At 41.2% G+C, this 17,572-nt stretch overlaps 1 protein-coding gene across 5 annotated transcripts in view; it reads right to left on the minus strand.

Annotated features, from left to right (window-relative positions):
- Positions 1-781: 781 nt before the first annotated feature.
- TOP2B (DNA topoisomerase II beta) overlaps positions 782-17,572 on the minus strand; it is a 78,246-nt gene continuing 61,455 nt past the window's right edge. The window contains exons 27-38 of one of the 5 annotated variants that reach the window (XM_040353012.1): positions 15,995-16,078; positions 14,359-14,553; positions 13,900-14,041; positions 12,911-13,078; positions 9,687-9,888; positions 9,523-9,596; positions 9,305-9,433; positions 6,039-6,152; positions 5,341-5,451; positions 4,976-5,101; positions 3,250-3,335; positions 782-1,293 (exon numbers count right to left, since the gene is read on the minus strand). In XM_040353012.1, coding sequence (XP_040208946.1) covers positions 1,135-1,293; positions 3,250-3,335; positions 4,976-5,101; positions 5,341-5,451; positions 6,039-6,152; positions 9,305-9,433; positions 9,523-9,596; positions 9,687-9,888; positions 12,911-13,078; positions 13,900-14,041; positions 14,359-14,553; positions 15,995-16,078 — 1,590 coding nt within the window. In that variant the 3' untranslated portion in view covers positions 782-1,134. Of the gene's footprint in view, positions 1,294-3,249; positions 3,336-4,975; positions 5,102-5,340; positions 5,455-6,038; positions 6,153-9,304; positions 9,434-9,522; positions 9,597-9,686; positions 9,892-12,910; positions 13,079-13,899; positions 14,042-14,358; positions 14,554-15,994; positions 16,079-17,572 lie in introns of all 5 variants that reach the window. The other 4 variants (XM_040353009.1, XM_040353008.1, XM_040353007.1 and 1 more) reach the window with 4 other exon arrangements.

Genomic DNA, 17,572 nt, shown 5'->3' on the forward strand with positions numbered 1-17,572 from the left:
CAAAAGTGCCAATTGACAAAGTAACCAGTTCTTAAAGCGTGGCTTACCCTTTTGGGTGGAGCTTCACTTTAAGCAGACCAGGCTTTTAAACCACAAAATTCAGAATCCTGTCAAGTGGAATAGAAATGTGTAGTGAAGTGCTGAGGGTTTTAAAAAAATAAATAAAAATCAGACCTAGAAAGGCTGCATGGTGCTTGCCCGAGAGGGAGCTAGAACCAGATAAGTGGAGCAGTGTCAAAATTGCTCCGGGACAAGGTGGCAGCTATTACCCAGAGTGTGGTTTGAGTTTCTTGTAGGTCAATTATTGAACAGATGCCATTTGGCTCTTTTGTCCGAGCTCCCTTGCTTCTGTGATCTGCCATTGCCAAGTGAGTGGATCCCCCTGTGGGGTTAATCACGAAATGAAGGTTGAAATGGATGGGGTTTTATGAGCCCGAACCCATGTGTTGTCCCTGTGGCTGAGTCTCTGCGGGAGTTGAGTGACATTAGAGAATTTTCTTTCTGAATTCCAAACTGCCAGCATGCAGATCCAGTATACCATCATTTACCAGATCCTAATGTAAATGCAGACCAAAGAAAGCAGGAGGAAGAAGTGGTCAGCCAAAGCCAAACATGAGTTTAAAGCTTGCAGCACTGCAACAGGATAAGCCCTCCTCAGCAGAGAACTAGCTAGATATTAAGGAGAGGTAGATTATCAGTGTTGTGTTCAGGATGAGGTCTTATTGCTTTAGTACTCTTTCTGTAGCAGCTTCCCTATTTCCCTAAGAAAAAACAAAGTCTATTGTATTTCCATTTTTTAATGTTTTCTCTTCATCTTAAAAAGCAGGGCTGCTCTGTTATTTTTTTTCTGCATTTTTTTTTTTTTCAAGACAATTAAAATGTGTGCTTGAGCACGGCAGTCTAAAACATTTCTACAAGCCAAATTGATACAAGTACATGACATTTCATGAGTAAAAAAGAGCAGAAAACTGTATGTGTAACAACAAATGTTAAAATGCCTACGACGATAATAAAAAACATCAAATACGTCATCACATAAAATAAGACAATGTACAAAAGTCGCCAACAGGAGGGACGAGAGGACTACACAAGATACTTTGCTGGAAAACAGTTTGGTGCTCTTCGGGCACATAACTAAAACATAGCAAAATCCTCATCATCAGATTCTGCAAAATATTTCACTTCTTTCCTGGCCCGGCCAGGACGCTGCCGTGTCGCACTTTCTTTTCCAGTTTCTGGTGGGAAAATGTCCACGTCTGAATCATTGTCAAATGCGGTTGTTTTCTTTGATTTCTGAAATAAAAACAGTGGCAGAGAAGTGTTTTAAAAATTATACAATTATAATGGTAAAAGACCCAGTTCATGCAACAAAAATTACATTTGCACATTGTAATTAGGCGCCTTTGACACTTGGGTGGGGGCAAAGCGCCACTATTTTTACCGTCTGATTTTCAGCGCTATTCGGCCGCTACCGGGAGCGGTTTTACCCCCCACTAGCGGCCGAGAAAGGGTTAAAACGATGAGTCGCTTTGCAGGCGGTATAGCCGTGGTGTCCCCTTGATTTCAATGGGCAGGAGCGGTATACACACCGCTCCAAAGATGCAGCTAGTGGGACTTTTTATACCGTCCTGCTAGCGCACCGCATCAGCTCTTTTAGGTCGGTTTGCAGGTGATATTTTTAGAGCAATAGCGCTTGCAAAATGGCTCAGTGTGAAAGGGGTCTTAGAATATTTTGGTCAGACAGTTAATCAGAGGCAAAGAAAGCAGGGCTTCCTGGATATTTTCAAACCGGCTGATCTAAATATTTAAAGGGACAATCTAAAAACAGTTGTTCCGACTGCTAGATGCCCTCCAAGGGCGCCAATTAATAAGCAGTGGTATGACCTTACTGCACCTATATCATTGAGTGTGATATTATTACTAAAGTGCAGCACTGTGCTTTATAAACTTGGCACCCTGCTAGCTTCAAGACTTTGAAGTAACCGACACGCTATTTTCCACTTCCTGTCCTTAGACTGTTTATAAGTCCTGGACTCCATATGGTTAAAACAAGCTCATGGCATACAAGTGAGTACACATGTATGTGAAAAATATGTAGCGATTGCACCACACATTTATCTCTGTAAACAGAGTGAGAGCAATCATTTTAGGGTCATAAATTGTCTGCCCTGTCTCTCCCCTCCTCCGCTGCCATTTGGCACCTTTTAGTGGTGCCAGGTACCCACTCCCACTTCCAGCTCAGAACCGGAAGTTAAAAGTGGGCAGAGTATATTGTGTTTGTGTGACCTAAAATACATTTTAGTGTATTTTTTACCTAAAAATGTGTTAATTCTGAAAATATCAAACATAAAAAATTGAAACCAATACCATTTTATTTCTTTCAGAAAATACATAATTGTATGGGGGTTTAAGCTATTTTCTGGCACAAAATTTTTTATTTTATGTGTGATTTTTTTTTTAAATCACTCCGGGTGTAAAGTGGTTAATATGAATATGGGGGGAGGGGTAAATGAAGCCAGCTTGGTCATGTGACCTGTCAGCTGTGACCGACCTCTCCTCCAATCGCAAAATGACAAATCCACACACAGAGGCAGGCAATGTGCAAATATTGACTTTTCCAGCAAGTAATAATGCATTATCATCAGGTCTGCATTAACAGGACAGATAGAATGCAATTTCGGACAACTGAAACATACAGCTTGTGTACAAAGGTACATCAAAACACACAATTTAATTTTGGCCGCTACATTCTTCTCCAATGTCTAAACTTTTGAAATAAAGAATGATGTTAAAAAAAAAAAAAAATGGGTAAAGTAACTGTAATGGTGTAAAAATAAACACAAAACTAATTAAAAAAAATCTGCAATCGGGCTTTATGGAGGCTTGGGAGGCCCAAGACAACACTATCAAAGTCAATTAAACTTTTTTTGGTCTTTGACAGAATAGTCTGGGACCATGTGTCTTCAAACTACGGCCCTCCAGTTGTTCAGGAACTACAATTCCAATCGTGCCTAGTCATGTCTGTGAATGTCAGTGTGTTACAATGCCTCATGGGATGTGTAGTTCTACAACAGCTGGAGGGCCGTAGTTTGAGGATCCCTGACACAGACGCTACCTTAACATGATTTGTGTCAAGCGAATATGCATCTTCGGAAAGGGATGGTGTGATTGATTAGCTGAGGACAGTGCAAAAAGAACAAGTGTTCTTGGTCTGAAAGTGTGCTCATTCTTTATTAGCAGAATACGTACTTTGCTGGATGGGGGTTTCTTCCCAGGATTGTATTCTCCTTCGTTCTCTGAACCTGATGTTTTCCTTTTCTTCCCTCTTCCTTTTGCTTTAAAACAAAGAACACACATGCAACATTACCTTATCTGTAACACAATGATGCCTCCTAGTGGCCTATAGCAAGAATTTCAAAGTCAACTACACGAGAACTACACAAGAAATACAACACCTCATTAGCTCTAAAAATGTCAGGTTCCTGAAAGTGACATTTATAGCATTAGAAAAAAACAGGCGTGCAACTGTGGGATGGGAGTAGGAAAGGGTTTTGTGTGTGCACTTCCTCATACAGCATGGCTTCATTATTTGAACATATACAATACAGAGTGGTAATGTGGGTACATCTATACCAGGGGTGCCCAACCTTTTGAAGAGTGAGGGCCACTTAAGCGACTTGGTAACCGGTTGCGGGCCACAGTGAGCGGAGTGGGTGTATGGCAGCCCACTTTACTCTATAGTGCCCACTCTACTCTTATTTTTTTAGTAGATCGGATTGGAGGTAGGCGCTTGTAAACAGACACAAATCCATTTACATCTGCCCCTCCTTAGAGGTTAATGGAGGGTCCGACTGGGTCTGACTGACTGTGTGAAAGGGTCCTAAGGCTGCTTTCACACTGATGCATTGTTGTTTACCCGCACAAGTGTAGCATATTTCACCTGCACTTTACCAAAGACTTCTATTATATCCTGTAGGTGTGGTGCACTTTCAGAAAGCTCACCAAACTTGCAGGTAATAGAAGTCTATGGCTCAGTGCAGGTAGTCAGTTTAAAAGCAACCCAGTATCCACTGCAGAACAGATATATATGCTGTGATTTTAGTAATAAACTTACCTTTAATAACAGTATTCTATTCTATTGTATTCCATCCCAGAGCAGGAGGTCGCGGGCCATATCAGAGGGCCCCGTGGGCCACATTTTGCCCCTGGGCCGCTGGTTGGGCACCCCTGATCTATACTGTGTGAAAACATGGACCCTACTGGAGTACTTCAATAGGCATATGCTAAAATTCAGCTATCATTTACATCAGGGGTCTCTAAACAAAGGGCCGGTTTATTGTCCTTCAGACTCTTGGAGGGCCGGACTTTGGCCAGCGGGAGAGAAAATTTTCCTGGCATCAGTGGGAGTAAACATCTGGTATTAGGGGGAGGAATAGTGCCCCATTGCTGGTATCACCGGGAGGAATAGTGCCCCATTAGTGGTGTCAGATGGCAGATTAGTATCTCATATCATTGGGAGGGATAGTGCTCCAAGGGCCGGATAAAGGCACGCAAAGGGCCGCAGTTTGGAGACCACTGATTGATTGAGCTTGATTTTGGTCTCATCTGACCACAACACTTTCACCCAGTTCTCCTCTGAATCATTCAGATGTCCATTAGCAAACTTCAGACGGACCTGTCCATGTGCTTTCTTGAGCAGGTGTAACTTGGGGGTACTAGGGACAACTGGCACCAGAACAGAGAATAAAACCGCTAAGCATTAACAAGACAAGAACCTAGGCCTTCAAATGGTTAGTCCCTAGATAATAGTAAATAATGGGGAGAAGGGGAACTTCAGTGAAATTAAAACCATTAACTCAATTAGTATTTAGAGAGATGCAGATATTGGTGGTAACTAGCAAAAGCATCCAACGTGGCTCAGTTACAGCTATTCATATTTTATGCAAAGATTTTTGAAGAATTTGTTGCCAGTTACCTTTGGGAGTAGTAGATTTCTTTGAGGAGCCAAACTCCAAGTCGGAATCTGAATTCACAAAAACATCAGACTTCTTTGGCTTTGGAGGTCGTCTTTGTTTTGGCGTTCCATCTGAGGGGGTTTTTGCTGTGTGTGAAAATGAAAGAGCTGTAAGTTACAGAGCAAAACTAACGACCAAGTTCAGTCCCTGGGCCCAAAAACTAATACCAGACCACACTAAAGCGGAAAAAAAAACTGTTGAGAAATGGACACCTCAAGACAGAACTACTGGTATAATTCATGAAGCTGTTCCCAGAATATTTTTAACACATTTACTCACAAATATATCCCCCATTGGTATTAAAATCTGAAGCCCCCCATCTTACCTTTCTTTGTTGATGTTTTGCTGGCTGGTTTTTCTGAAGACTTGAAGCTGATTGCTGAAGAGTAAAAGGGGGAGGAAGGCTCGTCCTCATCACTAATTAATTTTGTAGGTTCTTCTAATTTAAAGGAAAAAAAAAATCATCCAGTGGCAAGGGTTTCCGTCAAGAAAAGTTAAAACAGTTGTTAACCCACTGCAAATAAATACGGTAATCCTATCACCTCTGTACCATAATAACAAGTGTCCCTGTGCCTGTGTCATGTAAAAAAAACTTCTGATCTGTACCTATATGAGCTCCGCTCCCGGCGCTCAGCTGATTCCTCGGCTCTCTTTACTCTCGGGCTCACAGCTCCAGTGGGCGGGGGGCCGTGCCCTCATGCTATCATCAGCTGGAGAGGAGGGGAAGAGAGGAGAGAGCGAGCCGACAGCCTCGGCGGCTGTTTCGGCTCCTCCCCGCAAGAGCTAACCCCCCTCTGGGAAGCGCTCTTCCAAGGGGTTTAGCTTGCGGGCGCGCACCTGTGTGATACAGTTGGTGGCCATAGTCACCGAGTGTATCAGTCAGCCCCCGCATAGGATGTACTAAGGTAAAAAAACATTTTTTTACAACCCCTTTGAGTTCTCTGCCCAGTGCTAAAACTCTTAAAGCTGTGATTAAATTGTGAAGGGAGCACAGGGAAGCCTAAATGCAAAGCATTAAATTACCTTTCTTTGTTGATGTTTTGCTGGTTGTCTTTTCTGTAGATTTGAAGCTAAAGGCTGATGAGTAGAGGGGAGAGGAAGGTTCATCGTCATCACTGTTATATTTGCTGGTATCTTCTAAAAAAAAGTTATAAGACAAAAAAAAATATTGATTGGTCAAAGCAACATCATCTTATTCACAGAAAATTTCCCACCAAATCACCTGACAAATCCTGAAAGGGTCTTGGACCTCCGTTTTTTGTTTTTACCTTTTACATATTTACATTTTGAGAAAATATCATGGAACACAAAGATGGGTGGGTAAATCGAAAATTCTAGGTGGACAGGAACAAGGTCAAGAAATAGGACAGGGAACTCTTGCTGTTGAGAATCCAAGACACAGGAAACCTGTGGCGAATTTTTACCACCAGGATTGAAATGCAATAGTATTCAGAATGACAAATCTTTGCTTTAGCATGGGGGTCTCATAGTGTAAACCTTGAACTGTAGATAGCAGAAGCTAAGCATCTAAAAGTTCTGGCTGTAAAACACATTGAAAGAATTATTCTGACTTTAGATATCTGCACAAAAGCATTTGACAGCCAAAGTCAGCTTCCACCTTAACATGGCTTAGAAACAAAAACATCTGCACAAAAGCATTTGCTAATATGAGCCTATGCGTTACTAATGCATGGTTGCTTGTGAGGTTTTCAGAAAGTTATGTAAGGCAACCTGCTAGCCCCAACCCCCACCCCGGTCAGCCATGAGCTGTCCTCATTTCACAGAGAAGCTGGTGATAAAAATCGGTGTCTAAAATAAGGTAAATCCAGCAAAATAAGCATTGAACACGTCACCATTTTTTATTTTTTTTATAAATATATTTCTAGAGGTGCTGATAAAGGGATTTTCACCACGTCGGTAACAACCCATGCAATCCATACAAACAAAGAAAACAAATAAGTTCAGAAATGAAGTTGTGTAATAAAACAGAATGACCCCGGGAAAAAGTACTGAACACGCCAACTCAAAATGTATTTTATATTTCATACAAAATCCTTTGTTGGTAATGACAGCTTTAAGACGCCTCCCATATGGAGAAACTAGTCGCATATGAGTGCGATTTTGGCCCATTCTTCCACACAAACAGTCCTTAAATCTTGAAGGTTCTTTGGGCCTCTTCTATGAACTCTGATCTTTAGTTCTTTCTATAGATTTTCTATTGGATTCAAGTCAGGTGATTGGCTGGGCCATTCTAGCAGCGTTATTTTCTTTCTTTGAAACCAATTGAGTTTCCTTGGCTTTGTGTTTGGGATCATTGTCTTGCTGAAATGTCCACCCTCGTTTCTTCTTCATCATCATGGTAGATGGCAGCAGATTTTCATTAAGAATATCTTAGTACATTTTTCTATTCATCCTTCCTTCAATGAAATTAAGTTTGCCAGTACCATATGCTGAACAACAGCCCCAAACTATGATGTTCCCACCTCCAAACTTCACTTGGTATGGGGGTGTTTTTGGGGTGATGTGCAGTGTTGTTTTACCTCCAAACATGGTGTGTATTATGGCATCCAAAGAGTTCAATTTTGGCCTCATCTGACCAGACTAAATTCTCCCAGTATTTCACAGGCTTGTCTAAATGTTGTGCAGCAAACTTTAAACAAGCTTCAAATGCTTTTTCATCAGCAATGGAGTCTTGCGTGGTGAGCATACATACAGGCCATGGCCATTGAGTGAATTACTTTACTTACAATTGTACCTAATTACAGGTCTTTCTGAAGCTCCCCACAAGTTATCCCTGGCTCTTGAACAACTCTTCTGATAATTCTTTTCACTTCTCTGTCAGAAATATTGCGAGGAGCACCGTTTTATGATGAAATTATGTTTTTTTTTCACTTCTGCAATATGGCCCCAAAAGTGCCCACTGGAACATTCAGAAGTTTAGGAATCCTTCTGTAACTAAAGCAAATCAGTATGTTTTGCATCAATAAGGTTACGAAGGTCTTGAGAGAGCTCTATGCTTTTACCCATCATGAGAGGTTTCTTGTGCGATACCTTGGTAATGAGACAACTTTTTATAGGCCATCAGTTGATATTAATTTGCACTGAGAAGGGGCATTCTAATTAATGATAGATTTCAGCTGGTGTCTTGGCTTTCCATGCCTATTTGCACCTCCCTTTCTTCATGTGTTCACGACTCCCATGTCATTCCATTTTATTACACATAACTTTTTTTCTGAACGTATTTGTTTTGGTTTCTTTGTATGTATGGATTGCATGGGCTGTTACCGACCTGTGGTTAGAATTTCATGTCAATAGCACCATCGGAAATATATTTACCTAGAAAAATGGTGACCTGTTTAATACTTATTTTACCCGCTGTATGAATTGAAAACAGAGAAGTCTTATTTTAAAATGTTATTGGCATATTAAGGAGAAGCGAAAAGGAAGAAACAGGCAAGTTAAAGATGAGCAGCTTAAATTTCAACTTTAAGGGGCAGATTCACAAACAATTGCATGGGCGCAGCGTATGTGAGATACGCTACGCCGCTGTAACTTACTGTTCCCAGCTTCGAATCCACAAAGAATTTGCGCCGTAAGTTACGGTGGCGTAGTGTATCTTTCGCGGCGTAATGGCGCGCAATTCAAATGTGGTGAGTAGGGGGCGTGTTTCATTTAAATTAATTGCGTCCCCGCACCGAACGAACTGCGCATGCGCTGTCCCTAAATTTCCTGCTGTGCATTGCGCTAAATGACGTCGCAAGGACGTCATTGTTTTGACGTGGACGTAAATTACGTCCAGCCCGATTCACGGACGACTTACGCAAACAAAATAAAAAAAATTTAATTATACGCGAGAACGACGGCCATACTTAACATTGAGTACGCCACCATATAGCAGCTTTAACTATACGCCGGAAAAAGCCGACTAGAGACGACGTAAAAGAATGTGACGGCCGCTCGTACTTTCGTGGATCGTCGGAAATAGCTAATTTGCATACTCAACGCGGATTACGATGGGAACGCCACCCAGCGGACGCCGAAGAATTGCATCTAAGATCCGAAGGCGTACGAAGACGTACGCCTGTCAGATCTAACCCAGATGCCGTCGTATCTTGTTTTGAGGATTCAAAACAAAGATACGACGTGGGAAATTTGAAAGTACGCCGGCGTATCAGTAGATACGCCGGCGTACTCTCTTTGTGGATCTGCCCCTAAGACTTTGTCATGAACAGGTTCACACGAGTCCTCTTTCTGTCCAAAGCAGTATCTGACTAGCAATTTATCTTTACCTTTCTTTGCTGTAGGTGTGCTGGATGTTTTATCAGTAGATTTGAAGCTGTATTTTGAGAAGGGTTCATCATCATCATCCTCATCATCATCCTCATCATCATCTCCGCTATTAAACTTAGAGCTATCTTCTAAGGAAAATAGTAAAAAGGGCAGCGATTACTATTTTAAAACCACAACTAAACAGATTGATAAAAAGGACAATAAAAAGGTAAATTACCATTCTGCACTTTTTTAGATAACGAAGAAGAAAATGTGTCGGCTTGTTTTTTCTTATGAGTTTCCGATGTCTTTCTGTAGGTGAGAGACCAGAGAGGTTGGATAGGTACAACAGCAAATTAATCTGAGTCTGCTAACAGAATCTTAATGATGGAAGATACATACTCTGTGGATGATTTGATAGAAGAGAAATCATATTCATCCTTTTCTGGGCTGTCAGAATGGGCATCGTCGTCATCATTTGTATTATTTGGAACCGGGGATGATTGGGGCTTAAAGTCGTCTAACTCATTGTTGGCACCAATAGTTTCATCATCATCTGCTTCTTCCTCTTCGGAGAAGTCAAAGGTGTACTTGGGTCTTTCAGCTGCTGAGAACAGGAATTGCATGAATACATGCCATGATGACATGCAGTCAAAATAGAAAAGTTAACACAACTGTACAAATTAAACTTATATTCACACAGATCCTTTCCATGTGCTCTACAGAATAAGCAGAGAAATACAGCAGATCGGAGTCTATATATTCTTCACCCTCACAGTGCACCAATTCCTCTACTCTAGTGAAAACAAGCATCCTGGGCCGTATTTTACTTTTAGTTCATGACATCATGGGGTGTCCTCCTAAAAAATGTCCCAAGCAAATGTCTTCAGCATTCACAAAAGTACAACAAATCATCACCATATTGTTTGCAATATAATTATCGTCTATGGTCGTCGGTTCCATCTAGTGGCCATAATGCAGTGTCTGAATGACTTCAAGAAACACACAAAAAAATGCATTATGGCCATTAGGGGGCGTAAACACATTTTGGCCCCTAGATGGAGATGACGATCATGAGAGATATTAATTTTACAAAACAATGCAGTTGTGTCTGTGCAAATGCTAAAGACAGGGCTCAAAATGTCAAGTCCTGATCCACTAGTCAGGCCTTAAGAGTTACTCGCCACCAGTTGCCCCACCCAACCCCCTGCCCCTAAACACGCCCTCATAAATTATCTCATGAAATTACACTGTTAAATGTTTAAAGCAGAATTAAGTTTCAAAAATAAATATTGACAACAACTTTAACAATATTAACATAAGGCATATCAGTACCCATCAGTGCAGCGTCACTGTGCCCATGAATGCAGCCTCACTGTGCCCATCATTGCAGCCCCACTGTGCCTATGAATGCAGTCTCATTATGCCCATAAATGCACTCTCACTGTGCCCATCAATGCAGCCTTTACTGTGCCCATGAACGCAGCCTCACTGTGTCCATTAAATTCAGCCTCACTGTGCCCGTGAACGCAGCCTCACTGTGCCCGTGAACGCAGCCTCAGTCCATCAATGCAGCAATTACTGTGCCCCATCAAATGCAGCATTCACTGTGCTCCATCAAATGCAGCATTCACTGTGCCCATCATCAATACAGACTCACCATGCCCTGGATAATGGATCACACACAGCGGGCATGTCCTGCTATGCGTCACGGAGTTGGGTCTGTGTTTGGCAGCATGGTGTAACAAGGTCCCGCCCCTTAGACCAGCTTGCTTGAAAGGCAGAACACTGATTCAATCTAACACGCAAGCCGGTCTAGGGGGTCCTAGGACCTTGTTACACCCTGCCGCCAAACACAGACCCAGCTCCGTGACACAGCGGGAGATGCCCGCTGTGTGTGTGATACACAAGAGGAGGAGGAGAGAGAGAGAGAGAGAGAGAGGGAGGGGAGTGCTGCAGCCTCAGCTCTTTGCTCAAAGTGGCCCCAGTGCAGTCCGTCCCTGCCCCTCTGTGTCCTCTGGCTGAGAACTTCCTGGCTGATCGATTCTGGTAGGGACCCCCCCCCCCCCTCTGGGCCGCTCTGATGGCCGCACTGCTTCTGCCAGAAGTGATCAGCCAGGAAACTGTCAGCTTGGTCCGTCCCTGCTCCTCACTCGCCCTGCACTAAATTCCACTCGCAAAATGCGAGCAGGCTAGTGAAATTTTTTAGGGCTGCTAAAGACATCTACACATTGACTTTCTATACATAACCCTCTATATTTTGCAGGTGTCAATAGTACAGGTAAGATGTCCTACTCTGGTGTCACCCATGTCAACACTGGTAACGCAAGATAAGGAAACAAAAAGAGTGGAATGGCCGCATGCCATCCAACAGAGAAGGAGCAGTGTTGTCCTTCTCTGTTGGATGGACTTGCTTAGGTTGATTTGAAAGGGGGCCCTTATGGTTCTTTCTTCCATTTGATAATCGGGACCCTTTAGTGTTTGTGAAGGCAAATTTTTTTCCCCTATAAAAAAAATGTCATACTTACCTGCTCTGTTGCAGTGGATTTGCATAGAGCAGCCTGGATCCTTCTCTTCTCGGGTACCTCTTCTGTGATCCTGACCCCTCCCTCCTGTTCAGTGTCCCCACAGCAAGCGGCTTGCTATGGGGGCACCTGAGCTGCGTCACGGCTCCCTGTGTCCATTCATACACGGAGCCCTAACACAGTCCTGCCCCCTCGCTCCCCCGACTAACTGACTTAATTGACCAAAGAGGGAGCCAATGGCGCCGCTGCTGTCTCAGCCAATCAGAGAGTGAGAATCGCAGATGGCTGAGACACTCATGGACATCGCTGGACAGAGAGGGACCTCAGGTAAGTATTAGGAGGGCCGATGCACACAGAAGGCTTTTTATCTTAATGCATAAAAATAAAAAACCTTCTGCCTTTTCAAATCCCCTTTAGGTCTAATTTTCCACGTATTTTGCATTCCGGATATGCTCCAGATCGATGTGTGGCATTCCTGGGACACAAGTCGGTGGCCTCAACTTCCCCTGCTAGATCCGACAACCTCACCACCACCAGTGGCTCCTATGGACCGGATGGCCTAAAACGGTGCTTATCTATGATGAACGTGTATTGATCTTACCTCTTGTGAGTGTTCTTAACCCTTTGACTTAATAAACTGAATACACTTTTTGCACTTAGAAGGCGCTTACTCTTCTTGTTTCCTTATCTTGATTCACCAGAGCTGGCTCACTCTATGTAAGGCTGCCACTAGTGCATATACATTTGGATTTACAAGGGACTATAACAGATACCTACAGACTTTTATATTGTCCTACTCTGGCCTATAAATCGCAGGTATTGTTTGTTCACAAAGTTTCAGGCAATTAGCTGCATTGCTTCAGAAAATACATCAGAGCATTTTTCTATACCAGAGATATGCAAGAACTGTGGAACACAAAGGGGGATATTTACCCATCAGAAAACTAACTAAACATTGTCTGTTCAATGACTACATATTTTCACCAATAATAAACACAAGGTTCTAGTGGCAGGCATTTCAACAGAATTAGTATACATTGGATCATTGAGAAATAAGTATCTATCAAACTAGTAAGCGCTGAACAAAGTTAAAACACTCACCGGCTGCTCTTCTTAATGAGGAATCCCGGGGAATGACCACGGGTTCTATCACTTCTGCCTCTTCCAAATCACTGTCTGACTTAGACTCATCCTCTGACCAGGGGTTCCTCTTTTTTCCTTTCTTAATAGGGGTTTTTGGAGTAAGAGAGTTCCTTTTGGCTCGAGATCCTACAAAAGAAAAAAAAATAACTTTGTTATAACCACAAAGCTGCATTATATTTTTAATAGCTGTATTATAGTCTAATAAAAGTGATCACAGAAAAATAAAAAAGGTTAAGCATTTAAACATGGCAATATTTAAAAAAATAATAATAATCTGTGGGGTGTTGGGGGGACAGAGACCAGTGACTAACATTACAAATTACAGGACAACTCTAATATCCATTACCTGCAATGAGCATACAGGAGTGAAAAGTATGAACCTCACAAATTAATATGTCAAGAGCAGCAGCTGGAAAAGGCTGAATATCGAGGACAATAAGAACGGTTGGATACTTTGTAGAATAACATCAGATTCCTGTTATCTCCATTTAACATGAACAAAACACCCTTTCTAAAACATTAAATGACATGTACAGACTATATCCCTCTGTTAGTAAAATCATCAGGCTTTTTGAACAAGGCAAGCATTAGGTATCCCATGGAAAACAAATTACTTTGGATATCTTTTTGCTATAGGTTACTACACATCATCACTGTTCTTCACATTTCCTAATTTAATCATTTATTATCTGGCAATCTAATTTAAAATGGTGCTTCTTTATATAATAACTTTCATTCAATCACCTACATGTAAACTGCACTGTAAGCATTTTATACATTTCAATGATTGTGTGAACGAGCTGGTAAATGATAGAACAGCCAATTCTTCACTAGTCTGCAATTTTTAGCAGAGTCAATCACTTATTGTTTCAGTAATCAATGTTCTTGTTTGTGTAGATGTACAACCAGCTTCAAGCTTTTGACAATATTTGGATAGTCTTGCATACCAGGTTCTCTCTCTTTCCTCTCTCGCTTGGGCTTTACTGGCTTCACTGGAGTAGTAGTCTGAGAGTCTTCACCGCCCTCTGCTGGAGTAGTGCCAAACTCATCATCAAACTCCAGTTTTATCGCTAAAGAATCCATTTCTCCCTGCAAATGAGAAAATAAAACTACCTTATATATTCCCAAAAGGCAATTTACAGCACAGGAACAACATTTAGTTACTGGCTGGTGTCAATTGTTTTACTGTGACTTTAAATTGTGCATGGCTTCTAAGGGACCAACATGTGATAGTTGATACTACCCACAAATTGTAGCAATGTGTAACAATCTAGGATTATTCACAAGTTTAATGATATACAGTATGTATCAATTCTGAATGTCAAAGATCCTAACATACAACTATTAATAAAGAATTAAAAAAAAGTGGTGCATGGTGTTCACTTGGTTAAAGGGAGCAGGCTTACCTTCTTCTTCTTGAGCAGCTTTTTGCTGACATCAGCCTTCATTGCAGTAATCTGAGGCTCGATCCTTCTGCCATACATTGAAGGCAAGGTCTCTTCTAGCTGCAGCCTCTTCATTTTTGGTTTCCCTACTTTCCCTTTTATTGCTTTGCTTGCAAAGCCGGCTGCGACGTCCTCCCTTTCCTGTGCTTCCACTTTCTACAGATATATAAAGAAAATAAGAACAAACATTAAGTGACAGAGGCAATAGTTTGTTATGTAGTACATTCTAACAGTCCTTTGTATGCGTCTTTCTTTAGCTATAAACACTTTTTTATTCTTCGGATACAAATCCAATTTTGTGTTTTACTCTCTCTCTCTATATATATATATATCCCACACCCTTTATGGTCGAACCCTTGTCACCTATTCCAGAATTCTCCCAATATGTCACAACTCATCAAGTACACGGTTATAGTATACTCAATTGCAACAATATTTGGGCACATGGTCCTTTGACTCTCTCACGCGACCTTATACTAATATTTAATCTTTGTTATCCCAATCTTCTAAGCCTGACCACACCTTTTCACAGCTATACCAGATTTTGCTGAAGGAGTCATACCCAGAATCACCTCTATTACTTTCAAAGTGGGAACAGGAATTAAAAGTCAGAAAATATGGAATGGGACAAAGTATTCCCTCTCTTCCTATGGGCAGGAGCAAAACTACAACATTTTTAACACTCCTCTATAAGAGCCCATTCACATCTAGGCGACAAAACGCCCGACGCCGGACGCTTGTTTCCCGCTAGAGGGGAGAATTCCCATTGCTGTCTATGGAGATGGTTCACATCTCATAGACGCCGTACGCCTGTCGCCTGAAAAAAAGTCCCGGACCCTTTTTTTCAGGCGGCATTGGCGTTCGGCCATACAAAGCAATGGGAAGGCTTTGTGGGAAAAAAAAAAAAAAAAGTTACACACTCGCGGCAAAATACGCCGCATACGAGGCGTATCTTGTCGCGGAGGTGTGAATGCAGCCTAAAATGTATTCATCTGTTCCTGACACTTGCTGGTGGTGTTCCCAGGCTCCAGTGCTAATTGAAATGATTGGGGGGATTTGTGCTAGGGTATAATTTTTTTTTTCTTGCAGGGGCGGGTTTGTATTGGGAGGAAGAGAAATTATGTTTAGGGGATAAGCATGCAGATTGGTGTTTTTTTTTTTTTTTTTTTTTTTAATGGGAAGGGAGGGAGATTTTTGCGGCCACATAATGCGGGCAGGGGGGCAGTTTGGCATGTTCACCCTGGGCTCTAGATGACCTTGTCCCAGCACTGCATATATACATAAACTCCTTTATATTGTAAAATCTGTAATATAAAAATGTACCATTACATTTTTGGTGACCTTATTTACACTCCCTTAAAGACTTGATGACAACATTGTCAATTGTACCATGTAATAACGGACAATTTAGTTATTTGGAATGCTTAAAACCGCACAAACTGACATGGTTGCACTTCAGTTGATTTCCCACCAGTCAGGGAGAAAAGCATTGACCAAAAAGGGACACAGCTATGCTTTACTTCACTCAATAGAAAAAAAAAAATTAGTGGTGTTCAGTTTTAATTTTCTCACAAGGCACAGAAAAATGGAAACCCACATCAAGCTCTTCAACGAAAGCTGCCAAGTCATCTTTCCACAGGTCTGATGCAGATTTTTTCTTCAATTCATTCAGCTCTTTTCCCTGAAACACAAGTAAAAAACCGACATTCTGTAATCATATGAATTCACTCACAGACCCTTCTGGCCTATCTGCAGCTCTTTTTTTCCCTCAGTATGATAGATAAACTAATAATTTTGTGAATTAGAATGGTATATTTAAGAGATGCTACACAGTACAGCATCAAAACACCAAGGGAAATAGACCTATAACTGTTTTCCTTTCATCTCTACATACAGTATCTATAAATGGGTAGGTGGCCACCCCCCAGAGTGTTCATCTGGGGCTCCCCTCAAACCAAAAGTTATTCCTTGAATTTTAGTCTATAGGGATGTGAAAACTAAAAACAAACAAAAGAATGCCATCTTGCACTTCATTGCAAGTATATCATTTACAAAATAAAAATATTGATGTGAGAAGTTTCTGTCAAAGAGACAGATTCCTGTTTGTCTTAAAAGCCTAAGTATATCAATACTTAACCAGCAAAGTTTTGCTGCTGCTTATGGGGTAGAGACACCAAAAGTATTGGAAATTTTGAAAAAAATCACTATAATTGTAACTATGTTTATTTTTAATAACAAATATAACAATCCTGCTATAAAAGAAAGAACAGTACAAGTGGAAGGCTGGAAATATACCTCTGATTTAACAGATGCAATTTATATTGAATTCAAGGCAAATGCAAGCCAGTACACATCAATGTGTATTGACATGCAATGCAACATACATTAAAAAAGTAAGGCAACCTCCATCAATCTGTAATGCAGTGAATGGGTCCTTAAACCACTTCAGCCCCGGAAGGATTTACCCCCTTAATAACCAGGCCATGTTTTGCTATACGGCACTGCATAATTTTAACTGACAATTAAGCAGTCGTGCGTCATTGTACCCAAACAAAATTTATGTCCTTTTTTCCCGCAAATAAAGCTTTCTTTTGGTGGTATTTGATCACATCTGCAGTTTTTATTTTTTGGGATATAAACAAAAAAAGTGCGAAAATTTTGAAATATATATATATATATATATATATATATATTTTACTTTCTGCTATAATGCGTATCCTGAAAAAATGTATTTAAAAAAAAGGATTCATCAGTTTAAGCCAATATATATTCTGCTACATGTTTTTGGTAAAAAAATAAATAAAATAAAAATCGCAAGTGTATAATGATTGGTTTGCACAAAAGTTATAGCGTCTACAAGGGGGAAGATTTAGTGACTTGTTATTTTTTTTTACTAGTAATGTCAGCAATCTGCGATTTTTACGGGGCTGCGACATTACGGCAGACAAATCTGACCCTAAGTGACACTTTTTGGTGACCAGTGACACCAATACAGTGATCACTGTATACTGATAACTGTATAAATGGCACTGGCAGGGAAGGGGTTAACACTGGTGGTGATCAAGGGTTTAAATGTGTTCCCTCAGTGTGTGTTCTAGCTGTCAGGGGGATGGACTAACTGGGAGAAGAGAGATCTCTGTTCCTGATCACTAGGAACAGCTGATCTCTCTCTCTC

This window comes from Rana temporaria, chromosome 5, assembly GCF_905171775.1.
Source record: "Rana temporaria chromosome 5, aRanTem1.1, whole genome shotgun sequence".
Taxonomy (NCBI): domain Eukaryota; kingdom Metazoa; phylum Chordata; class Amphibia; order Anura; family Ranidae; genus Rana; species Rana temporaria.